Raw genomic sequence first — 17,129 nt, 5'->3', positions numbered from 1 at the left:
CCAAGGATCATGGATCAGTTTGAATACATCAGAATACCTGAAGAGGTCATGCTGCCTTATTATGCTGAAGAGGAAATGCCCTTGAAATGGGTATTCCAACAAGACAACGACCCCAAACACACCCGTAAACGTGCAACATCTTGGTTCCAGACCAACAAGATTGACGTTATGGAATGGCCAGCCCAATCCCCGGATCTTAATCCAATAGAAAACTTGTGGGGTGACATCAAAAATGCAGTTTTTGAAGCAAAACCAAGAAGTAGAGAAGAACTGTGGAATGTAGTCCAATCATCCTGGGCTGGAATACCTGTTCACAGGTGCCAGAAGTTGGTGGACTGCATGCAACACAGATGTACAGCAGTTCTCAGAAATAGTGGTTATACAACTAAATATTAATTAAGTGATTTAAAGGAAAGCAAAATCTTCAAACATTTTTCAGTTTATATAGTGAATGTCTGAGTTCGTAAAGAAGAATACAAACACTGCTATTTTTTTGAACAGTCTAATATTCACTTTTCTTCAATTTTTTTAGAGGAAAACAAATTTGATATATTTTTCTTCATGTTTTGATTTGGAATAGAATGTGTAGTGTTCCCAATGCATTTGAGTGTATGGAAATAAAAGCTATTAGAAGGATTTTGAGCTTTATTCACTTTTTTCAACACACTGCTATTATTTTAAACACAACTGTCGGTACTACTCAGTTTTGGGCACCAGTCCCAGCTTAGGGTGACCTAATGGTTTTAGCAGTTTCAAGTAAAGCTGCTCTGGTTCATACTTGCTAACTGATATTTAACCTGTCGTGCTGACAACGGGTACCTGCAGAAGTGTGCTTGGGAGAGTGCATAGATGGTGGATGGTTGGCTAAAATATATAAATGCTGTGGAGGCTTAAATGACATCTTGTAGAACATTTATAAAACATTGCAGGTCAAGTAATTAACACTGGACCAGAGCTATTTGAAATCAAATGTAACTGCTTGCACATTTAAGCGTACACCTTTCTAGGCTATGAAATTATTTTTACTTGAGCAGAAAGTAATTACAGAATGTCCTTCTAGCCTTCTAAGATGGCATTCATGCAACAAATTATTCCAAGTGCTGCGGTTATTACTGAGTATTTATATAATTGCAGTTGAATGTATACATTTGTAATGAAGGATTTGGCAGATCAAAACTGCTGCAACAGAGTTAGAGCGCTGGCTTTAATTATACTCGGAAAGAGATGATGGTGTTTGCTGGAACTACAAATTTGATTTTCCATTTCCTGCAAATGAGGTGGACAAACAGCAATTTTACAAATGTTGAACTGTAAAGTTGTTGTCTTATTTTTTGATTACAGACTTTGACGTTTATAGATAACAGGGATGTGCAATTCCTATCACCCAATGCCCGGGATATGTAGTTCCGGGCGCCAGGCAGGCAGTTTTTCTTTTTTTTTTTTTTTTTTTAACGTTTAGCCCTGCTGTGGGCAAGCAGCAGAGCTAATTTTTCCTGCACATGAGTGAGAAGGACTAGAGGCCACTCTTGATAGTGTCACATAGGATGTATGGATGACCAAAGTAAACCAACAGCTTTGAAAGGCCTTGCTGCTCTCACAGATGACTGGGGTAGTCCAAAGGCAACTGTAAACAAACAAACAAACAAACAAACAGAGCACACCGACCTAGTGCATTATCCAAGGATCAATTTATTTAAAAACTGGGTAAAATTATACTCACAAACATTATAGTGAAATGGTCGCAAAACAAGTGTCACCACATGTTGTGATTATGATGAGACACAATGGACCCTGTAATGCCTGAAAAGGAGCTTTATACTTGTGATTATAATTTTATCCAGGTTTTAAATAAATGGATCCTTGGATAATGCACTAGGTCGGTGCGCTCTCTGTTGGTTTACAGCAGGGCTCACTTGGCAGGTGAAAGTATTCGGGCGGCAGCGCTGCCGCCTGATTGCTTTCACACACCCCACTACAGAGCCAATTCATTTTTTTGAATTGTTAAAAATTTAAGTTCCACTCAAGCACATAACCCCCACCCCCCAAGAAACGTTAAGCCCACATCCACACCCACTTATATGCACGTACAAATCTAAATGCACATGCCTAGACACCTAAGCATGAAAATGTTGACTGCAATACACATTACATATCGCCGCACACGCCAGAATGAGATCAATAATTCTAGCACCAGACCTCCTCTGTATCACTAAACTGATGACCTATAAGGGGCTTTAAAAGCACCGCCTATAGGAATATAGGGTACAAAAGTTTGTCACCATTTCACAAGCGCATGCAAATTTAAGGTTTGACATGTTGGACATCTATTTACTCGGTGCAACCTCATATTTTATATTTTACCAAAAAACTGAGTAATTTAATGTCTTTTTGTACCCTAAAATTAACTTAGGTGTATTTTTTTACTGAAATTATATGTTTCCTAGACCTTTGTGGTAATATTGTGTGGCATAAAAAATTGGAACTACCCCTATTTTATTCTCTAAGGTTTCTGCTTTCAGAAAATATATAATGTTTTGGAGTTTTATGTAATCTTCAGGCCTAAAATGATTTTTTAAAGGTCTGCAAATAACTCAAAAAGATCTCTAGTAGCGAAAGAGATAAAACATAAGTTCGCCTTCAGAAATGTGTTACATGTTCCATCTGTTTTCCACCTGCAGTGGCTCGGCGATCTAAGCCTTCTGTGTGACAGCAGTAAGGGAAGAAGTTCGCCATACCAGCCATCACTTTTTGAAAAGAGCGCAGCTTTGCGGGGCTCCACCCACACCGCACATGATTAATTCACAGAACTCTGTACAATGTACAAGCAGACAGCTTACATTGATAGTCTTCAGGAGTCCTGCAGTGCACCAGGGATTTGCTGATCGCTGGTGCAATGCTTTCCAAGCTCCTACCAAAAAAAAAAAGAAAACAACTTGTGCATTTCTTTGTTTTTATTTCTTTTTAAATGTGAACTTATGCTTTAAACGGAGCAGACACCGGAGCTTGATTTGGCTGATCAGCATGCACTTGTACTGACCACCCAAGTGCTTCTGTGTGTGAGGGAAACCTGAAGGAAAAAAGTTATTTTTTTTCTCATCTTGGCCAGCACCTCATTTACTTACTCAGCAGAAGCAGTTCTACTGAGCGTTAAGAGAGCCCGATACGCCCCTTTCCTGATGAGCACCCAATCAGTGCTAATTACAAGGTCTCTCTCCTCCCTGCTAGTCCTCGGGTGCGATGGTGGAGACAGGCAGGGAGGGGAGTAGGAGAAAAACAGTGCAATGTTAAAAATATTAAATGTTTAAGTCGCCATAAAGACCTTTTCATTTTAAAAGCCCCAGACATTCCTAAAAGCACCTCAGATTTAAGTACGGTTTTGGTTAAAAATGTATTTTGTTTTTATCTGGACAAGTAGATTGTCATGAGGGACAAGTAGAATGGGACCCCGATTTAGTCCCGGGACAGGCAGTTTTTACAACAATTTCCACATCCCTGGATAGTAAAAGACAATGGAGGAAACCTACCTGATTTCTTTGTTCCTGCTTCTGTTGAGCCAGAGATTCTTCCCTCTCTTTTTCTACTCTCAATTGACTTGCCATCTCAAGCATCCGCCGGTGATTCTGAACTGTCTCCACCTGCAACAAGTGATGGTGTAGTTCAAGTTATTCAAGTTACTGTCACATCCATCCTACAGAAAATAAGTAGACAGTATTATGTGTAACTGTGTCTAGCATTTCCTCTTCATGTCAATTTCTCCCAGCAGCTGACAGAGGTATTGGATTCAAGAAGTCTAAAAGCTTTGGCCTTTGGCCTAAGGAGATTCCCTTTCCATCACTTGCATTTTCAGCTACCTTATTACAAGTGCAACATGCTGTTCTTAATCCTTGTTTGCATTCCCTCAGCCAACAGCTTTGACATTGAAATGTTACAGTATCATATTCCTCCTTACCCTTTTTTTAAGGCGCTCAACTCTCTTCATCAGCTGATCCTTTTCCTCTTCCATAGCTATGATGTCCTAAGAATTGGATGTGCTCTGATTATTGAGAATGCTTCGATAAATTGTTAGTTAATTCATCACAAAATACATACAAATAAACAAATTTTGAATTTAGACATTGTAAAAAAGATGAACTAAGACAGGCTACTTTAAATGCTCTAACAAACTGACAAAATTGCATTGACATGTGTCGAATTATTGAAATTTTCAGTATCACATGTAAAGTCTTTACAGCTATTATAACATCATTTGTGGATAGTTTTAAAGGGGAACTATACTATATGTCAAGTATATAACTAATTGTAAACTATACAGTGAAACAGGATTTTTTACTTACCTGTAAAATAATTTTCTGGGAGTACAGAACAGGACACAGGCATAGTCTTAGAGAACTTGGTTGCATGTGGTTAGCTTCAGGTGATTAGGCACTGGCAAAGCAGAGCTGTAAAGACCCCCATATAACCCTCCCACTTCAAAAAAATCATCTGTTTTTATTAAACAATAAGAGGATACAAGTACAGAGGATTTTACAGGTAAGTCAAAATTCCTGGGGTTTTTGTTGTCATACATTACAGGATGCAGGCAGAGTCTTAGATGACTGTGAGATCCAAAAGCAATATAAAAAAAATGAGGGGTGGGCAATACAACAAATGCCAACAGATGTCAGATCAGAGGTCTGATTATCCAATTGGTAAAATTTTGCAAACTTGTGAGCAGAGGCCCAGTTGGCAGCCTTGCAAATCGGATGTCTATAGCTGAAAAGCCCATGAGGCACCCGCAGATCTGTTGGAATGTACCTTAATGGGGAAGGGCAGAACCTTATCCCGCAAAGAACAGGCTACAACAATGACCTGCCTAATCCACTGAACAATGGTTTATCAAGAAGCAGGAAATTCCCCTCAAGAATTCTCAGGAACAAAAAAAGATAACCCAAAAGCCATTACAGAGAAGAAATATTGTGCTGCAAAGACCATGCCCAAACCTTGGAAAGAAATCTCCTTGGGGCGGTTTTGGAGCCAGACAACAAATAGCAGGACAATGTCAGCCACCATAGGCAAAAAGGAGGGACCCAAAACAGTTTTCTTGTGTAACACCAGAAATGTTTCTTTATGCAATAAGGCTACCAACTATTTCACTCACCCAGCGGGGGAGAGTACAACAAGAAAAACAACTCTGTGCACAAAGGCCTAGAACTGAACTTACTCTGCTCACATCAAGCAAAGTGAGATTTCCAGGTGCGATGGTAGACCTAGCAAGAAGTGGACTTTCCAGCATGGTGAAGCAGAAGGATGATCGAATCAATAAACCTTTATACCTCAGTTCCTGGCCTTCAAAATGCCAAACCATCAAGGTCAATGATCAAGAAGCAGTATCTAGGACCTTTCAAATAGAAGGTCTGGGTTGTCTGGAAATGGCCATAGTATGTCTGCCAGCAGGCGGAGTATGTCCAAATGCCATAATTTACTGAGCCACTATGGAGCCACGAGAATCAGCGAGATGCCCGCCATCTGGATAGAGGGCTTATGATGAGGAACAGCCTGTTTCATGTCCAGAACTAAACCCAGGTATTTCAGGTGGTAAACAACTTTTGAAAGTTTAGGATCTACCCAAAGCTCTGCAGTGTTTGTACTATCCATTGCACAATAACACAAACTGCCTGGATGGACTAGTTTTTTAACAGATGTCACCCAGGATGTGGACACCTGAGGGAGAAACAAGGCGGGACCTTTCATGAGGACCTGTGGAGCTGTGAACAAACCAAATAGAAAAGCAACAAACTGAAAATGTTGCTTACCCACCAAATACAAATGAAGCATCCCAGATGTCTATGGAAATCAAGGGATCCCCCAGATGGAGGAAGCCAATGATCGACCTGGCTAATTGCATGCAAAACTTTTGTACCTGAGGGAAAAGAAATTGTAGAAACCTCAGGTCCAGGATGGGATGAATGCTGCCTTGGCCTTAGGAAGCACAAACAAGGTGGAGCATAAAGCCAGAAGCCATTTTCTCTGCCCGCACAAGTAAAATGACCCCATGGCAAACAGATTTTGCTGCACAGCCTGCAGGTGTCCCGGGATTTGTGGGAACAGCACAGATTTGAGAGCCAGGAGGGCAGTGAGACAGGAGGAGGTGAATGAAACTTCAGCTTGTTCCCCCAGTAGATGACATTCTGAACCCAGAAGTGGGGGTGCCCCGCCATAGCTAGGTGGGATTAGATCAGGACTTGGGGCAAACTTGGCCCTGGACTAGGACTTGGAGGTCTGAAAGGATTTCTTCCCAAACCTGAAAAAGGAAAAACATGCTAGTCAGGGCCTTCCTCTCCTTTTGTTAGACAAAAGCATGTACCTCAGTAACCACGCTGAAGGAGTCCAGATGCTCACCGAAGAGATGTTCCCCCTGCAAAAAGCTTCCGCTCCAGGTGTTTCTTACATGCAAACTCTGCATAGCAGTAACTAAAGCACATGGTCCTATACAATACCATAAAGCAATAGGAAGCAGTAACACTGCAGGACAGAAGGGTTGTTGAGAATACAGCCTGGATTCTGGGCCATACATCTATACCAGACCGTAAAGGTCTCAGATACTTTCATGGCAGCAATAGCAGGTGGCACAACAGAACAGAAAACCACCCATCTTTGCAAAACCCCTTCTTCACAGGGCAACACTTCACATACACAGAGTGCAAGGAAAGGTGGTTTGGCAAACCTTTTTTTGATTTTGTGGTAATTTGTGGCCAAACAGACACCAGCAACTCATGCTTTAAGCAAGTGTGAACCTCATCCACCAGGGCAGAACTGGTGTCCCTGAGTTTGGGTTAGATAGCAGAAAAGGTAGCCTCTAACTGCATGGAATTCTCAGACTCCATAAAGGATTAACCCTCTTCCTCCTCTCCTCCTTCTGCAGCAAGGCTCAGGCCATGGTGGAGCCAGGAAACGTTTCTACTCTTAGAAGAGTTTCCTGGCTCCATCCTTCACTTGGAGGTGCACAGGCACAGCAAAGACCTCTAAGGGGCAGTGCAGAAGGGAGAGGCCAAGTGCCTGACTGAAAACACATGCAGCAGTCTCTCATGGCTACGCTACCGCATATAAAACTGTTGCAGCCTGCTCCCAGGGCGCTAACATGCAGTGCTGCAACCCTGCTCCCCCACACAAAACTACTCAACAATGCAAGATGCCATGCTCTACATAGGCACCGTGGGGAAAAAGAGAGATGGCCAGAGAACACACAGGATTTTCTTGATTTACCTGAACTAACCCAAAGGGACAGATGAGCAGCAGTGTTAAGTGAGAAATGCAGCACCCCCACTTTGCAAGGGCAACATCCTGAGAGGGGCTTTGGGATTGGGACACACTGGTGCAGATTGCCACTGCTCTGGACCTACATAGCACTGTGCGGCTAAACTCATATGTTGTACAATGTGCTTAAGAGTGCAAAACACAGGATCCAGTGCCCAAAGCAGCTTTACAAGCCAGTCTCAAAACTGCCATCTGGCAAGGTCTGGCTGCGATCCCAGTTGCATGCCTAGGGTACCATCTGGAAGCTGTGCTAATGAGTCTGCATGGAATGTGCACAGGTAAAAAAAAAAGTATATTCTTAAAGTGCAAGAAAGAAGAACTTAACTCTGAAAACAAAGTAGCAGCAGCTGGATTGCACTGGACAAATCAATCACCCACAGGTATAGAAATAAATCAATGAGTAAAAAATTCAATAAGCACTTCACAAAAATACATAAAGCAGGCAAAACACATTTCTTATGGGATTCATATTCAACTGTAGGTCATAACAAAATGGCACAATCATAAAGCAAAACATGGCAATAAGTAAACAAATTAAATTGCCCCTTGTTCAAAAGTCTGCATACCTTTAGCTTAACACTGTGTATTGCCCCCTAGCATCAATGACAGTGTGCAGTCTTTTGTAATAGTTGTCTATGAGGCCCCAAATTCTTGCAGGTGATATGGCTGCCAATTTGTCTTGGCAAAATGCCTCCAGGTCATGCAAAGTCTTTGGTTGTCTTGCATGAACCATATATTTGAGATCTCCCCAGAGTGGCTCAATTATACTAAGGTCAGGAGAATATAATGGCCACTCCAGAACCTTCACTTTTTTCTGCTGTAACCACTGGAGGGTCAACTTGGCCTTGTGCTTAGGGTCACTGTCATGCTAGCTAGTCCAAGAGCATCCCATAAACAGTTTTTATACAGAAGAATGCAAATTGCCAGTATTTTCTGATAACACGCTGCATACACCTGGCCATCAATTTTCACAACATTCCCCATGCCTTTAGAGCTCATACACCCCCCCCAAAACATCAGTGAGCCACCACTATGTTTCATATGGTGGTTGGTATTCTTGTTGCTGTTGTCTCTGTTGACCCCTCTCCAAATATAGCGCTTATGGTTGTGACCATAAAGATCTATTTTGGTCTCAAGATTACAATGTAACCAGGGGTGGACTGACCATTTGGAAACTCGAGGCACTGCCTGAGGGTCCGGGGTCAGTAGGGGGCCCCATGAGATGCCCCTGGTACCCGTTTCATAGGCTTTTTTGAGTCTGGGCAAGGACACAGGGGCCCCATGATCCCCTATTGCCCAGGGGCCCCATGAGTTGTCAGTCCGCCCCTGAATGTAACAGAAAGCTGTAAGGCATGTCAAGATGTTGTCATGTTGTACCTGAGCTTTTATGTGACATTGGCGCAGTATAGGCTTCTTTCTGGCAACTCGACCATGCAGCTCATTTTCGTTCAAGTATCGTCGCATTGCGCTCCTTGAAACAATCACAGCATCTTTTTCCAGAGCAACCTGTATTTCTCCTGAGGTTACCTGTTGGTTTTCTTTGTATTCCAAACAATTCCTCTGGCAGTTGTGGCTGCAATCTTTCTTGGTCTTGCCTGACCTTGGCTTAGTATCAAGAGATCCCCAAAATTTCTACTTCTTTGTAAGTAATTAAACAGCACTGACTTGCATATTCAAGGCTTTGGATATCTTTTTATATCCTTTTCAATCTCTATAGAGTTCCATTGCCTTGTTATGCAGGTCTTTTGACAGTTCTGCTCCCCATGACTCAGTATCTAGCTTGCTCAGTGCATCCACGTGAGCACTAACAAACTCATTGACTATTTATACACAGACACTAACTGCAATTTAAAAAGCCACAGATGTGGGAAATTAACTTTTATAGTCATTTTAGCCTGTGTGTGTCACAAGGCGTGTCACCTTGTGGCCAAAATCTCAACATAACATAAACATTATAAATACCCATTTTTTCCTATTTGCCAGTGTCCAATCACTGGTAAGGTGAAGGTAACAATATATGACCCAGTTGTCTAAGACTATGCCTATGTCCTGTACCAAATGACTAAGAACAAGGTCGTATCCACAGAAAATGATGTACCTAAATTATGTGTTCTTAGGGTGCTCAGTGCTGGCTTACCCTGAAAACTGTCACTTGAGCCAGGCAATGACTTATTGTCTAAGAGGTATCCTGAGACACTGTGAGCTGAGGCTCACCAAGAGAAATATCAACAGGACAGAACAAAAAATTGTTTTATATATGCATAATGCAGACATTACCCGTCGAATCTCTGCAGTGGAGAAGCCAGATGATTTAAGCTGCTCGCACTCTTTATGAAGGGTTTTGAAGTTTTCCATGAGCTCTTCATACTACAAAGGAAACATGCATTGTTTATATTAAACTGAACCGCAAAAAAACTGAACAAAATATACTGTACAAAAGGACAGAATCAATTGGTAGTGGAAGCAGAGAACCATGCAGGAGACAGCGACACCTAGGAATAGTCCCGCTACTTTTATTCAGCAAGGCAATAAACAAATACAGTTTGTGTACCTTTTATGAAATGTCTTTTCTCTGAGCCTCAGGTGCCTGATTTTAAGGTTTTAACTTTATTTGATGTGAGGCCCTGTAAATGATATCAGGTAAGCAGCAGACAGTCTCTGAGATCCTAACCTCACTTATACCATTTGCTAGTGATACATTAGGTTCACCTTCTTCTTAGAAAGCCTCCTGACCCTTCCAGGGTTTTATCAGGTCAACATTTTGTTTGAGTTGATTGTAGCCGTATTAGTGCATTTGTGACAGAAACAATTGAGTACTGTCCGTGATACTTTTTTTTTTTTGCACTAACATACAATTTTGAGGACAAGCTTTCAGGGAATGTCCCCTTCTTCAAGGTCTAAGCAGTACTACTCACAAAGTTAGCAGAATGTTAGAAGAGATGAAAGAAAAAAAAAAAAAGAAAAAAAAAAAAAGGAGGCTAGAGATAAGATGCAGTCAAAGCGAGGGGGGAGGATACTACACTCACACAGAGGGAGTCAAGCTACAGCTAATAGTCATAAAAATGTCGGATAATGATTGAGGAATCCGTGTCCAAATTAAGGCCCTTATCTCTTGTGTCAAATAGAATTATCATTCTTAGTTCAAAAGTTTTTCTTTCCTGAATGGATTTGAAATTTCCTTTAAGTACTAAAACATTGAGGTCTCCCATTGTGTGGTCCGGTTGTGCAAAATGCTGTCCTACAGGTGTGCAGAGGTCATCTTCTTTATGTTCCTTGATGGTATGTCTGTGCAAATTCATCCTTGTTTGTAACTTCTGTCCTGTTTCGCCAACATAAGATCCTTTGCTGCATTTTCTGCACTGGATAAGGTACACAACATTACTGGAGGTGCAGCTGTATGATCCGGAAATATTGAAGATCCCTTTTGAGTGTCTGACACTTTTTGATGGATTGATTTGGTTGCACAGTTTGCAGCGTTTCTTATTGCAGGGTTCGCTTCCATTATTTGTGACATCATTATCAGAAGGAAGTTTCCTACTGATTAGTTTATTTCTGAGTTTGGGGGGTTGTTTGAAGGCCAGTATTGGGGGTTGCTGGAATATTTCTTTCAGAGTTCCATCCTCCGTTATGATGGGTTGTAAATCTTTGATTATTTTTCTTATCCCTTCTAGTGCTGGGTTGTATGTGGTTACTAGAGGTACACGGTTGTTTGTTTTTTTCTCCTTGTACTGAAGCAGATTTTCTCTTCGGGTTCTCAAGGCTGTGTTTATGCCGGTGTTGATAGTTTTGTCCTTGTAACCTTTCTTATGGAAGGAGTCTGCTAGTGTCCCGAGAAGTTTATCTCTGTCTCTTGGTTTAGAACATATTCGGTGGTTTCTGATGGCCTGACTGTGTATGATGGCACGTTTCGTGTGTTGGGGGTGGAAGCTGGAACTGTGGAGGTAGTTGCATCTGTCAGTGGGTTTCCTGTATATTGAGGTGTGAAGCATATCATCCCTGATGTATACTGTGGTGTCTAGGAAGTTGACGTGTGTGTTTGAGTATTCCATTTTTAGTTTGATTGATGGATGAAAAGTGTTGATCAATGAGTAAAATTGTTTTAGGTTTTCTTCACCTTCTGTCCATATGATGAAAATATTATTAATATAGCGATAGTATCTGTATGGTTTTTGTTCCATGCTGTTCAGGAATTTTTCCTCCAGGTCAGCCATAAATAAATTGGCATATTGGGGTGCCATTTTACTTCCCATCGCAGTACCCATACATTGAAGATAGATGTCTTTATTGAAGGCAAAGTAGTTGTGTGTAAGTATGAATTCAATGAGCTGCGTAACATCCTCAGCAGTGTATTTGTGTCTATTTGACACAAGAGATAAGGGCCTTAATTTGGACATGGGATTCCTCAATCATTATCCGACATTTTTATGACTATTAGCTGCAGCTTGACTCCCTCTGTGTGAGTGTAGTACCCCCCCTCCCCCCTCGCTTTGACTGCATCTTATCTCTAGCCACCTTTTTTTTTTTTTTTCTTTCATCTCTTCTAACATTCTGCTAACTTTGTGAGTAGTACTGCTTAGACCTTGAAGAAGGGGACATTCCCCGAAAGCTTGTTCTCAAAATTGTATGTTAGTGCAAATAAAAAAAGTATCACGGACAGTACTCAATTGTTTCTATCAGGTTAACATGATACTGTATATTTGTAGGTCCTTCTTTTAGGGCTTGAAAAACCTGATTTTTTTCTCTGACATCACTGATTATTTCCTCTCACCTCATAGAGGCCCTGACATTTTGTCGGAAATTTACTCTGTACAGTGGGCACCAAAACTAAGACTATCCCATCGAGTGGGTAAAAACTCTGGCCTGTTCCTCCTGAGCTTGTGACTTAAGATCCTAAACTATGGGCATAACGGTTGCTATCCCATATCTGAGCAAAGTTAACATTTTCATGGACTATATCTAGGACTCCCAGGGACATCCAAAGTGCAAAACTTCAAAGTAAAACCCTGTAGAGGACTGTGACAATTCCCTTAATGAAAAATTAAGAATGGTAATAGGAAGTCCTAGTCTTTTCTATCCTTAACAACCACTTACTTTAGCATACCTTTCAGATTTCTATCAAACCATTTCACTAATTCATCAGTTTGGGGATGGAGCACTGAGAAGCATAGGTATGTAAATTTTCAGCAACCAACACAGCTATTTGGTTATTTTTTACATGAAAAGGGTTCATTGTCAAAATTTGTTTAGGAATACCTGTTTCTGTGAAGGATTGCTTCTGGATATAGGGTGACAAAGTCAAGGATATGTGCTGGTGCATTCTGGTAGACTTTGCCATGGACCTGGCCAGCCGATCTACAGCAACCCTCTAAAAGGGGACCTAAATTATAGCCAAGGGTTCTAGCAGACTTTGAAAATGTGAATGGAGTGCATTCATTTGACAGTCATGGAAAGATTTACAATACTCCTCAACAAGATATTCAGAACAGTTCAAGCGGTTTGGCCTGCACTTTTATTCAACAAAGCAGTAAAAAAGGAGAGCTCAATGCAAGTGGGCCTTGTACAAAACAAACAAAAACAACTGCTTGTCTGAGCCACTAAATAAACTTATCAGTTCATAACTAACTGGGCAACCCAAAACATGCATGCAGCCTACCATGTTTCCTCCAAGTGTTCTATCCGCAGTCAGACTTTTCACCCTGCAGCAGACTTTCTCAGCAGAGAGAAAGGGCTCAGCATCAGTCGGCTCACACATAAACAGCTAGACATGGACAGCTGAGGCTAATAATGAGGTCTGGCTAACAGGTAAGATGTGGACATACTGATGGCAACTATTACACCAAAATTCTATAAAAACCTCTAGGCTCCAGGACCCTAGATGGCACACATACACCCTCCGCAATTCTGTCAGCCAGTGTCTCATAATACATATTTGAAAATGCAATAGAATGCAAAATTTTCAATTCTGTATACCCTTCACAATCCTCTCCTGTACATCCTGCCCCACGTCATACCCTCCACACACATCTCCTGCACATATTGCCTGATTTCACACCCTCCATACCCCCTCTCCTGAACATGTTGCCCCATGTCATACACTCAGCACTCCTCTACGGCAGATACAGCTTGCTGTCATACCCTCTGCATTTCTCTTCTGTACATAAAGCTTGCTGTCATACCCTTTGCATTTCTCTCCTGCATATACCGCCCCTTCTAATAAATTTAACACAACTTTCCTGCACATCCTGGCTCATGTTATACCCTTCAGCAATTCACTGCTCCGCAAAGTTCCTACTGTCATATACTCAGCAATCATACCCTGCATATACTGACTTGCTTTCATACTCTCTGTTCTCCTCTCCTGCAAATACTGCCCGCTGTCATACCATCAGCACTCTTCTCCTGCGCATAGTGTTAGTTGTCCTACATTTGCATTCCTCTCCTCCACATACCACATGTCCCCTCCTCTTCAGTACATATTGTCCTCTAAAATGCTACTTCAATTTGTGTGTAACATTCCCAACCTTGCAAACTCTTTACAAAAGGAAAATGTTGCTAATAAAATTAAAAACATTACACCCAAACAAGATTTTTATGAGCTTGCATCTTGCAATCCTGTAAGTTCCATCTGATGGAGTTTTGGTATGATGTACTTCCTTCACTGATGGCACAAGCATCAGCTGTAGATATATGCACAAGCATCAGCTGTGCCTTGCCTAGAAGAACTTTCTATAAACAAGTCAGGTAACAAGCCTAATTGTGATCTACCCAGGCTGGCTACCCATGCATTTGTAACACAGGAGGTTCTCGCGTCTGCCGCAGGAGTGAACTGCAGTAAGCCTTCATCACAGAATGCCTTGTGCTGTCTTGAAGCACGACAGTGCGCTTGCACCACAACAATCAACTCTGCACTTCTCTATCCTATGAATGCCTCACTTTCGCTCCCCAAAGAACCTATCACTAGCAACCAAAAATGGGGATAGAGCCCTCTGCTAGAAACAAAACCATTGCAGGACTTGACTGCTGTACATCCCCAATTAAAAGGGACTTAACAATTATTACATATTTCCATCTCAACAGAAGCATTTACAAAATAGTATGCCATTAAACCTTTAGAAAAATCAAGGTAATAGCATATGATCCTGTGATAAGGTGGCTCCAAAACTTTATAAACATCTTTTCCCTTACATGTCTACATCATGGCGACAAAGTGTTAAAATTATTCATCACAGATGTACCCTTTTCTCTTTGAACTATAATTGTTATCATAAAAGGAAATTATTGAAATCTTTTCTATCACAGCTCTTCGTTCTAGAACAAAAAAGAATAAGGCTGCAGCAATAAAATACTGCTTTTTGAAGTACATGGCATTTAAATATGTCAATTATTTAGGGCTTGTGTTTTAGATGTAAACATCATGCTGGCAAGTCTTCCAGGACTCCTGATACTATTCAACAACTGATAAAAATCAGGAAACACTCCAAAATTAATTTATTGGGAAAAGAAACTCATCAAGGGGTTGTTATTCACATGTAGGATAACCAATGCACAATGCAAGAAATTAAGTATCTGTAAGTGTAATAGACCTACGATCAATCATCTTTCATATGAAATTAACACGTGCTGAGCATGTAGTGAAATAATTTCCAGCTACAGAATTCTTATCTTCTTGTGCCTGTAAGTATCAGTTTTGTGGCAGACTGTACACTACCTCAACTGCTGTAAAATGTGCTCTGTAACCTTTAAGTGAGCAGAAAAACACTTCGCTCTGCACAGCCTGTTATGGAAACAGCATGCTTGAATTGGTATTAAGACAAACAGATACAGGACCCTTGTGGTGGAATGTAGGCGTAAAAAGGCTGGCCAATTATAAGATTTCACACCAATTGCAGCTGGTACTTTTTGTCCACTGTAGAACATATTCCTGTTGTTTTTAAATATCTGATAACTGAAATCTTTTTCTCTTTAGTACAACCGTTCTCCAACTGTGCTTCAATGGTGTGTAACTAGCTTTATTGCAGTTTTTCATACCTTTTTACCCTCTGACAGCATATATCTGATGGAAGAGTTTACTGAACATTATACATACAGGACCAAAACTAAGTTTTCATCACTTCATTAACTTATGAAATGAGAAGATATTGGAAAACAAATGCAGATGACAAATCATAGAATTCATCAGTACTTAATTTCACAGAAGACAAAGCCAGAATTAAATGTATAATAGTCAGTTAGCTCTCAGCTTTCAAAATAATTGAGTCGGATGATTTCTTGTCCCAGCTTAACACTTTGAGACCATGGAGGAGATTTACTAAAACTGCAGAGTATAAAACCTGCTGCAGCTCTGCAAAGAAGCCAATCAGCTTTCAGGTTTTTTGATCAAAGCCTAATTAAGCAAGGTGAAGTTAGAAGCAGATTGGCTACCATGCACAATTGCACCAGAGTCTGAGTGCTACAGTGTTAGTAAATCTCCCCCAGTGTGTTTTTTTAAGCTTTCCTGCATTGGTGTTTCCCTACTGTTTTGCTCCTTTTCCTTTATGCTCCCTTTATTCAAATGTCTTTTTACTCAGGAGTTTTCCTCCCATTTTTCTGATTTTCCTCAGTTTTTATCCTCCTTTCCTTTTTTCCTTTTGCTTTTATTGTACTTCTCAATCAACTAAACTGATTTGGCGATTTCTTACCCTTACCATTCCATTTCAAAATGAACTCAGTTTACACTTGTACAATGAAATACATTATCTCCATGAATGAGGAGACATGTCCCCATCAGACTATCCGTACTGCTGTCCTGCCTGAAGACCCAAAGCTGTTAACCATTGTTGCATCAGATGTTCCGAGACAGGAAGAGGACAGACATCCCTAAAGGGACATTTTTTCCAGGATCCAAAACAATCTCCATGTCCACAACATAGGACATACAGTACTTCATTATAGGTACATGATATGACTAAAGCTGTAAGGATTTTTTTTTTTTTAGCTCTAACATTAGCTCTAAAGGGGCTGTGTCCTATGATAACACATATTCCACTTTTCCCTTTCCCAGATGATGGTATTGAACCCAAAAGCAAACATTTAATATATTGCAGCCTACCAACTCTGGCTGTATTCATTTTTTTAGGCTCTTTTATTGTCATCTGGTGATTCAGCCAGTAAGTCTGTTGTTTTTCAAAAGAACAAGCTCTCTTGTCGTTACAGGGATGAGACAAACCATTTACGACTGTATAATGATCAGCTTTTATTTATGTAAAACGTTTATCCCAAAAGGAAAAAACTGTTTGCTGTAACTGCTTATAAAGTGTTAGCTGGAGTTCGGCTTTAATTTGTTAGTGTATTCAAATCTGATAGTACATCTAACACTCCCACGCCCAGCCTGATTTGCTCTCCACATCTGCCCTTGTGCTCATTTATCCAGAGCAGAGGTATTCTAATACAGGAGGTGTGTTACTGGCCAGATCACCATAGGAAAACTGAGGGGAAAAAGCCTAAAATAAAGAGACCCAATGCATCCATCACATCTAATGAATGTTAAGCTGCAATAATTCCCTGAATCTGAAACATGAGGCCTTCTGCAATGTTTCTACTCTGGTTGAAATTGTCTTGCCACTGACTGTTGCTGCGACTTCCATAAGGTTGTCTCGTATGTGTCTCAAGCCCATAAAAAATTCTATGGGGACACAATGCACAGGTGCTGCCAGAAGCAAAAACAATTTTGGCTATGGGCTGTAAACATTGAAGCCACCAGATTCAGGTAAGTATGCATCTGGACAGGGGAGGATGGGATACTGTCCATCTGATGGGCTGATTAGAAAGTACCCATCCTTCAAAGATGGAAGTTTTTT

General features: G+C 40.9%; 1 protein-coding gene across 1 annotated transcript in view; it reads right to left on the bottom strand.

Annotated features, from left to right (window-relative positions):
* IFT81 (intraflagellar transport 81) overlaps positions 1–17,129 on the bottom strand; it is a 227,136-nt gene that overhangs the window by 151,392 nt on the left and 58,615 nt on the right. The window contains exons 5-7 of the mRNA XM_089676578.1: positions 9,571–9,660; positions 3,950–4,015; positions 3,525–3,635 (exon numbers count right to left, since the gene is read on the bottom strand). Of these exons, the coding sequence (XP_089532704.1) occupies positions 3,525–3,635; positions 3,950–4,015; positions 9,571–9,660 (267 nt within the window). The remainder of the gene's footprint in view (positions 1–3,524; positions 3,636–3,949; positions 4,016–9,570; positions 9,661–17,129) is intronic.

This window comes from Staurois parvus, unplaced genomic scaffold (assembly GCF_062004578.1).
Source record: "Staurois parvus isolate SC_StPar_1 unplaced genomic scaffold, SC_StPar_1.0 ptg000014l, whole genome shotgun sequence".
Classification (NCBI taxonomy): domain Eukaryota; kingdom Metazoa; phylum Chordata; class Amphibia; order Anura; family Ranidae; genus Staurois; species Staurois parvus.
The sequence above is the reverse complement of the archived record's forward strand: the minus strand, read 5'-3'. Positions and strand labels throughout refer to the sequence as shown.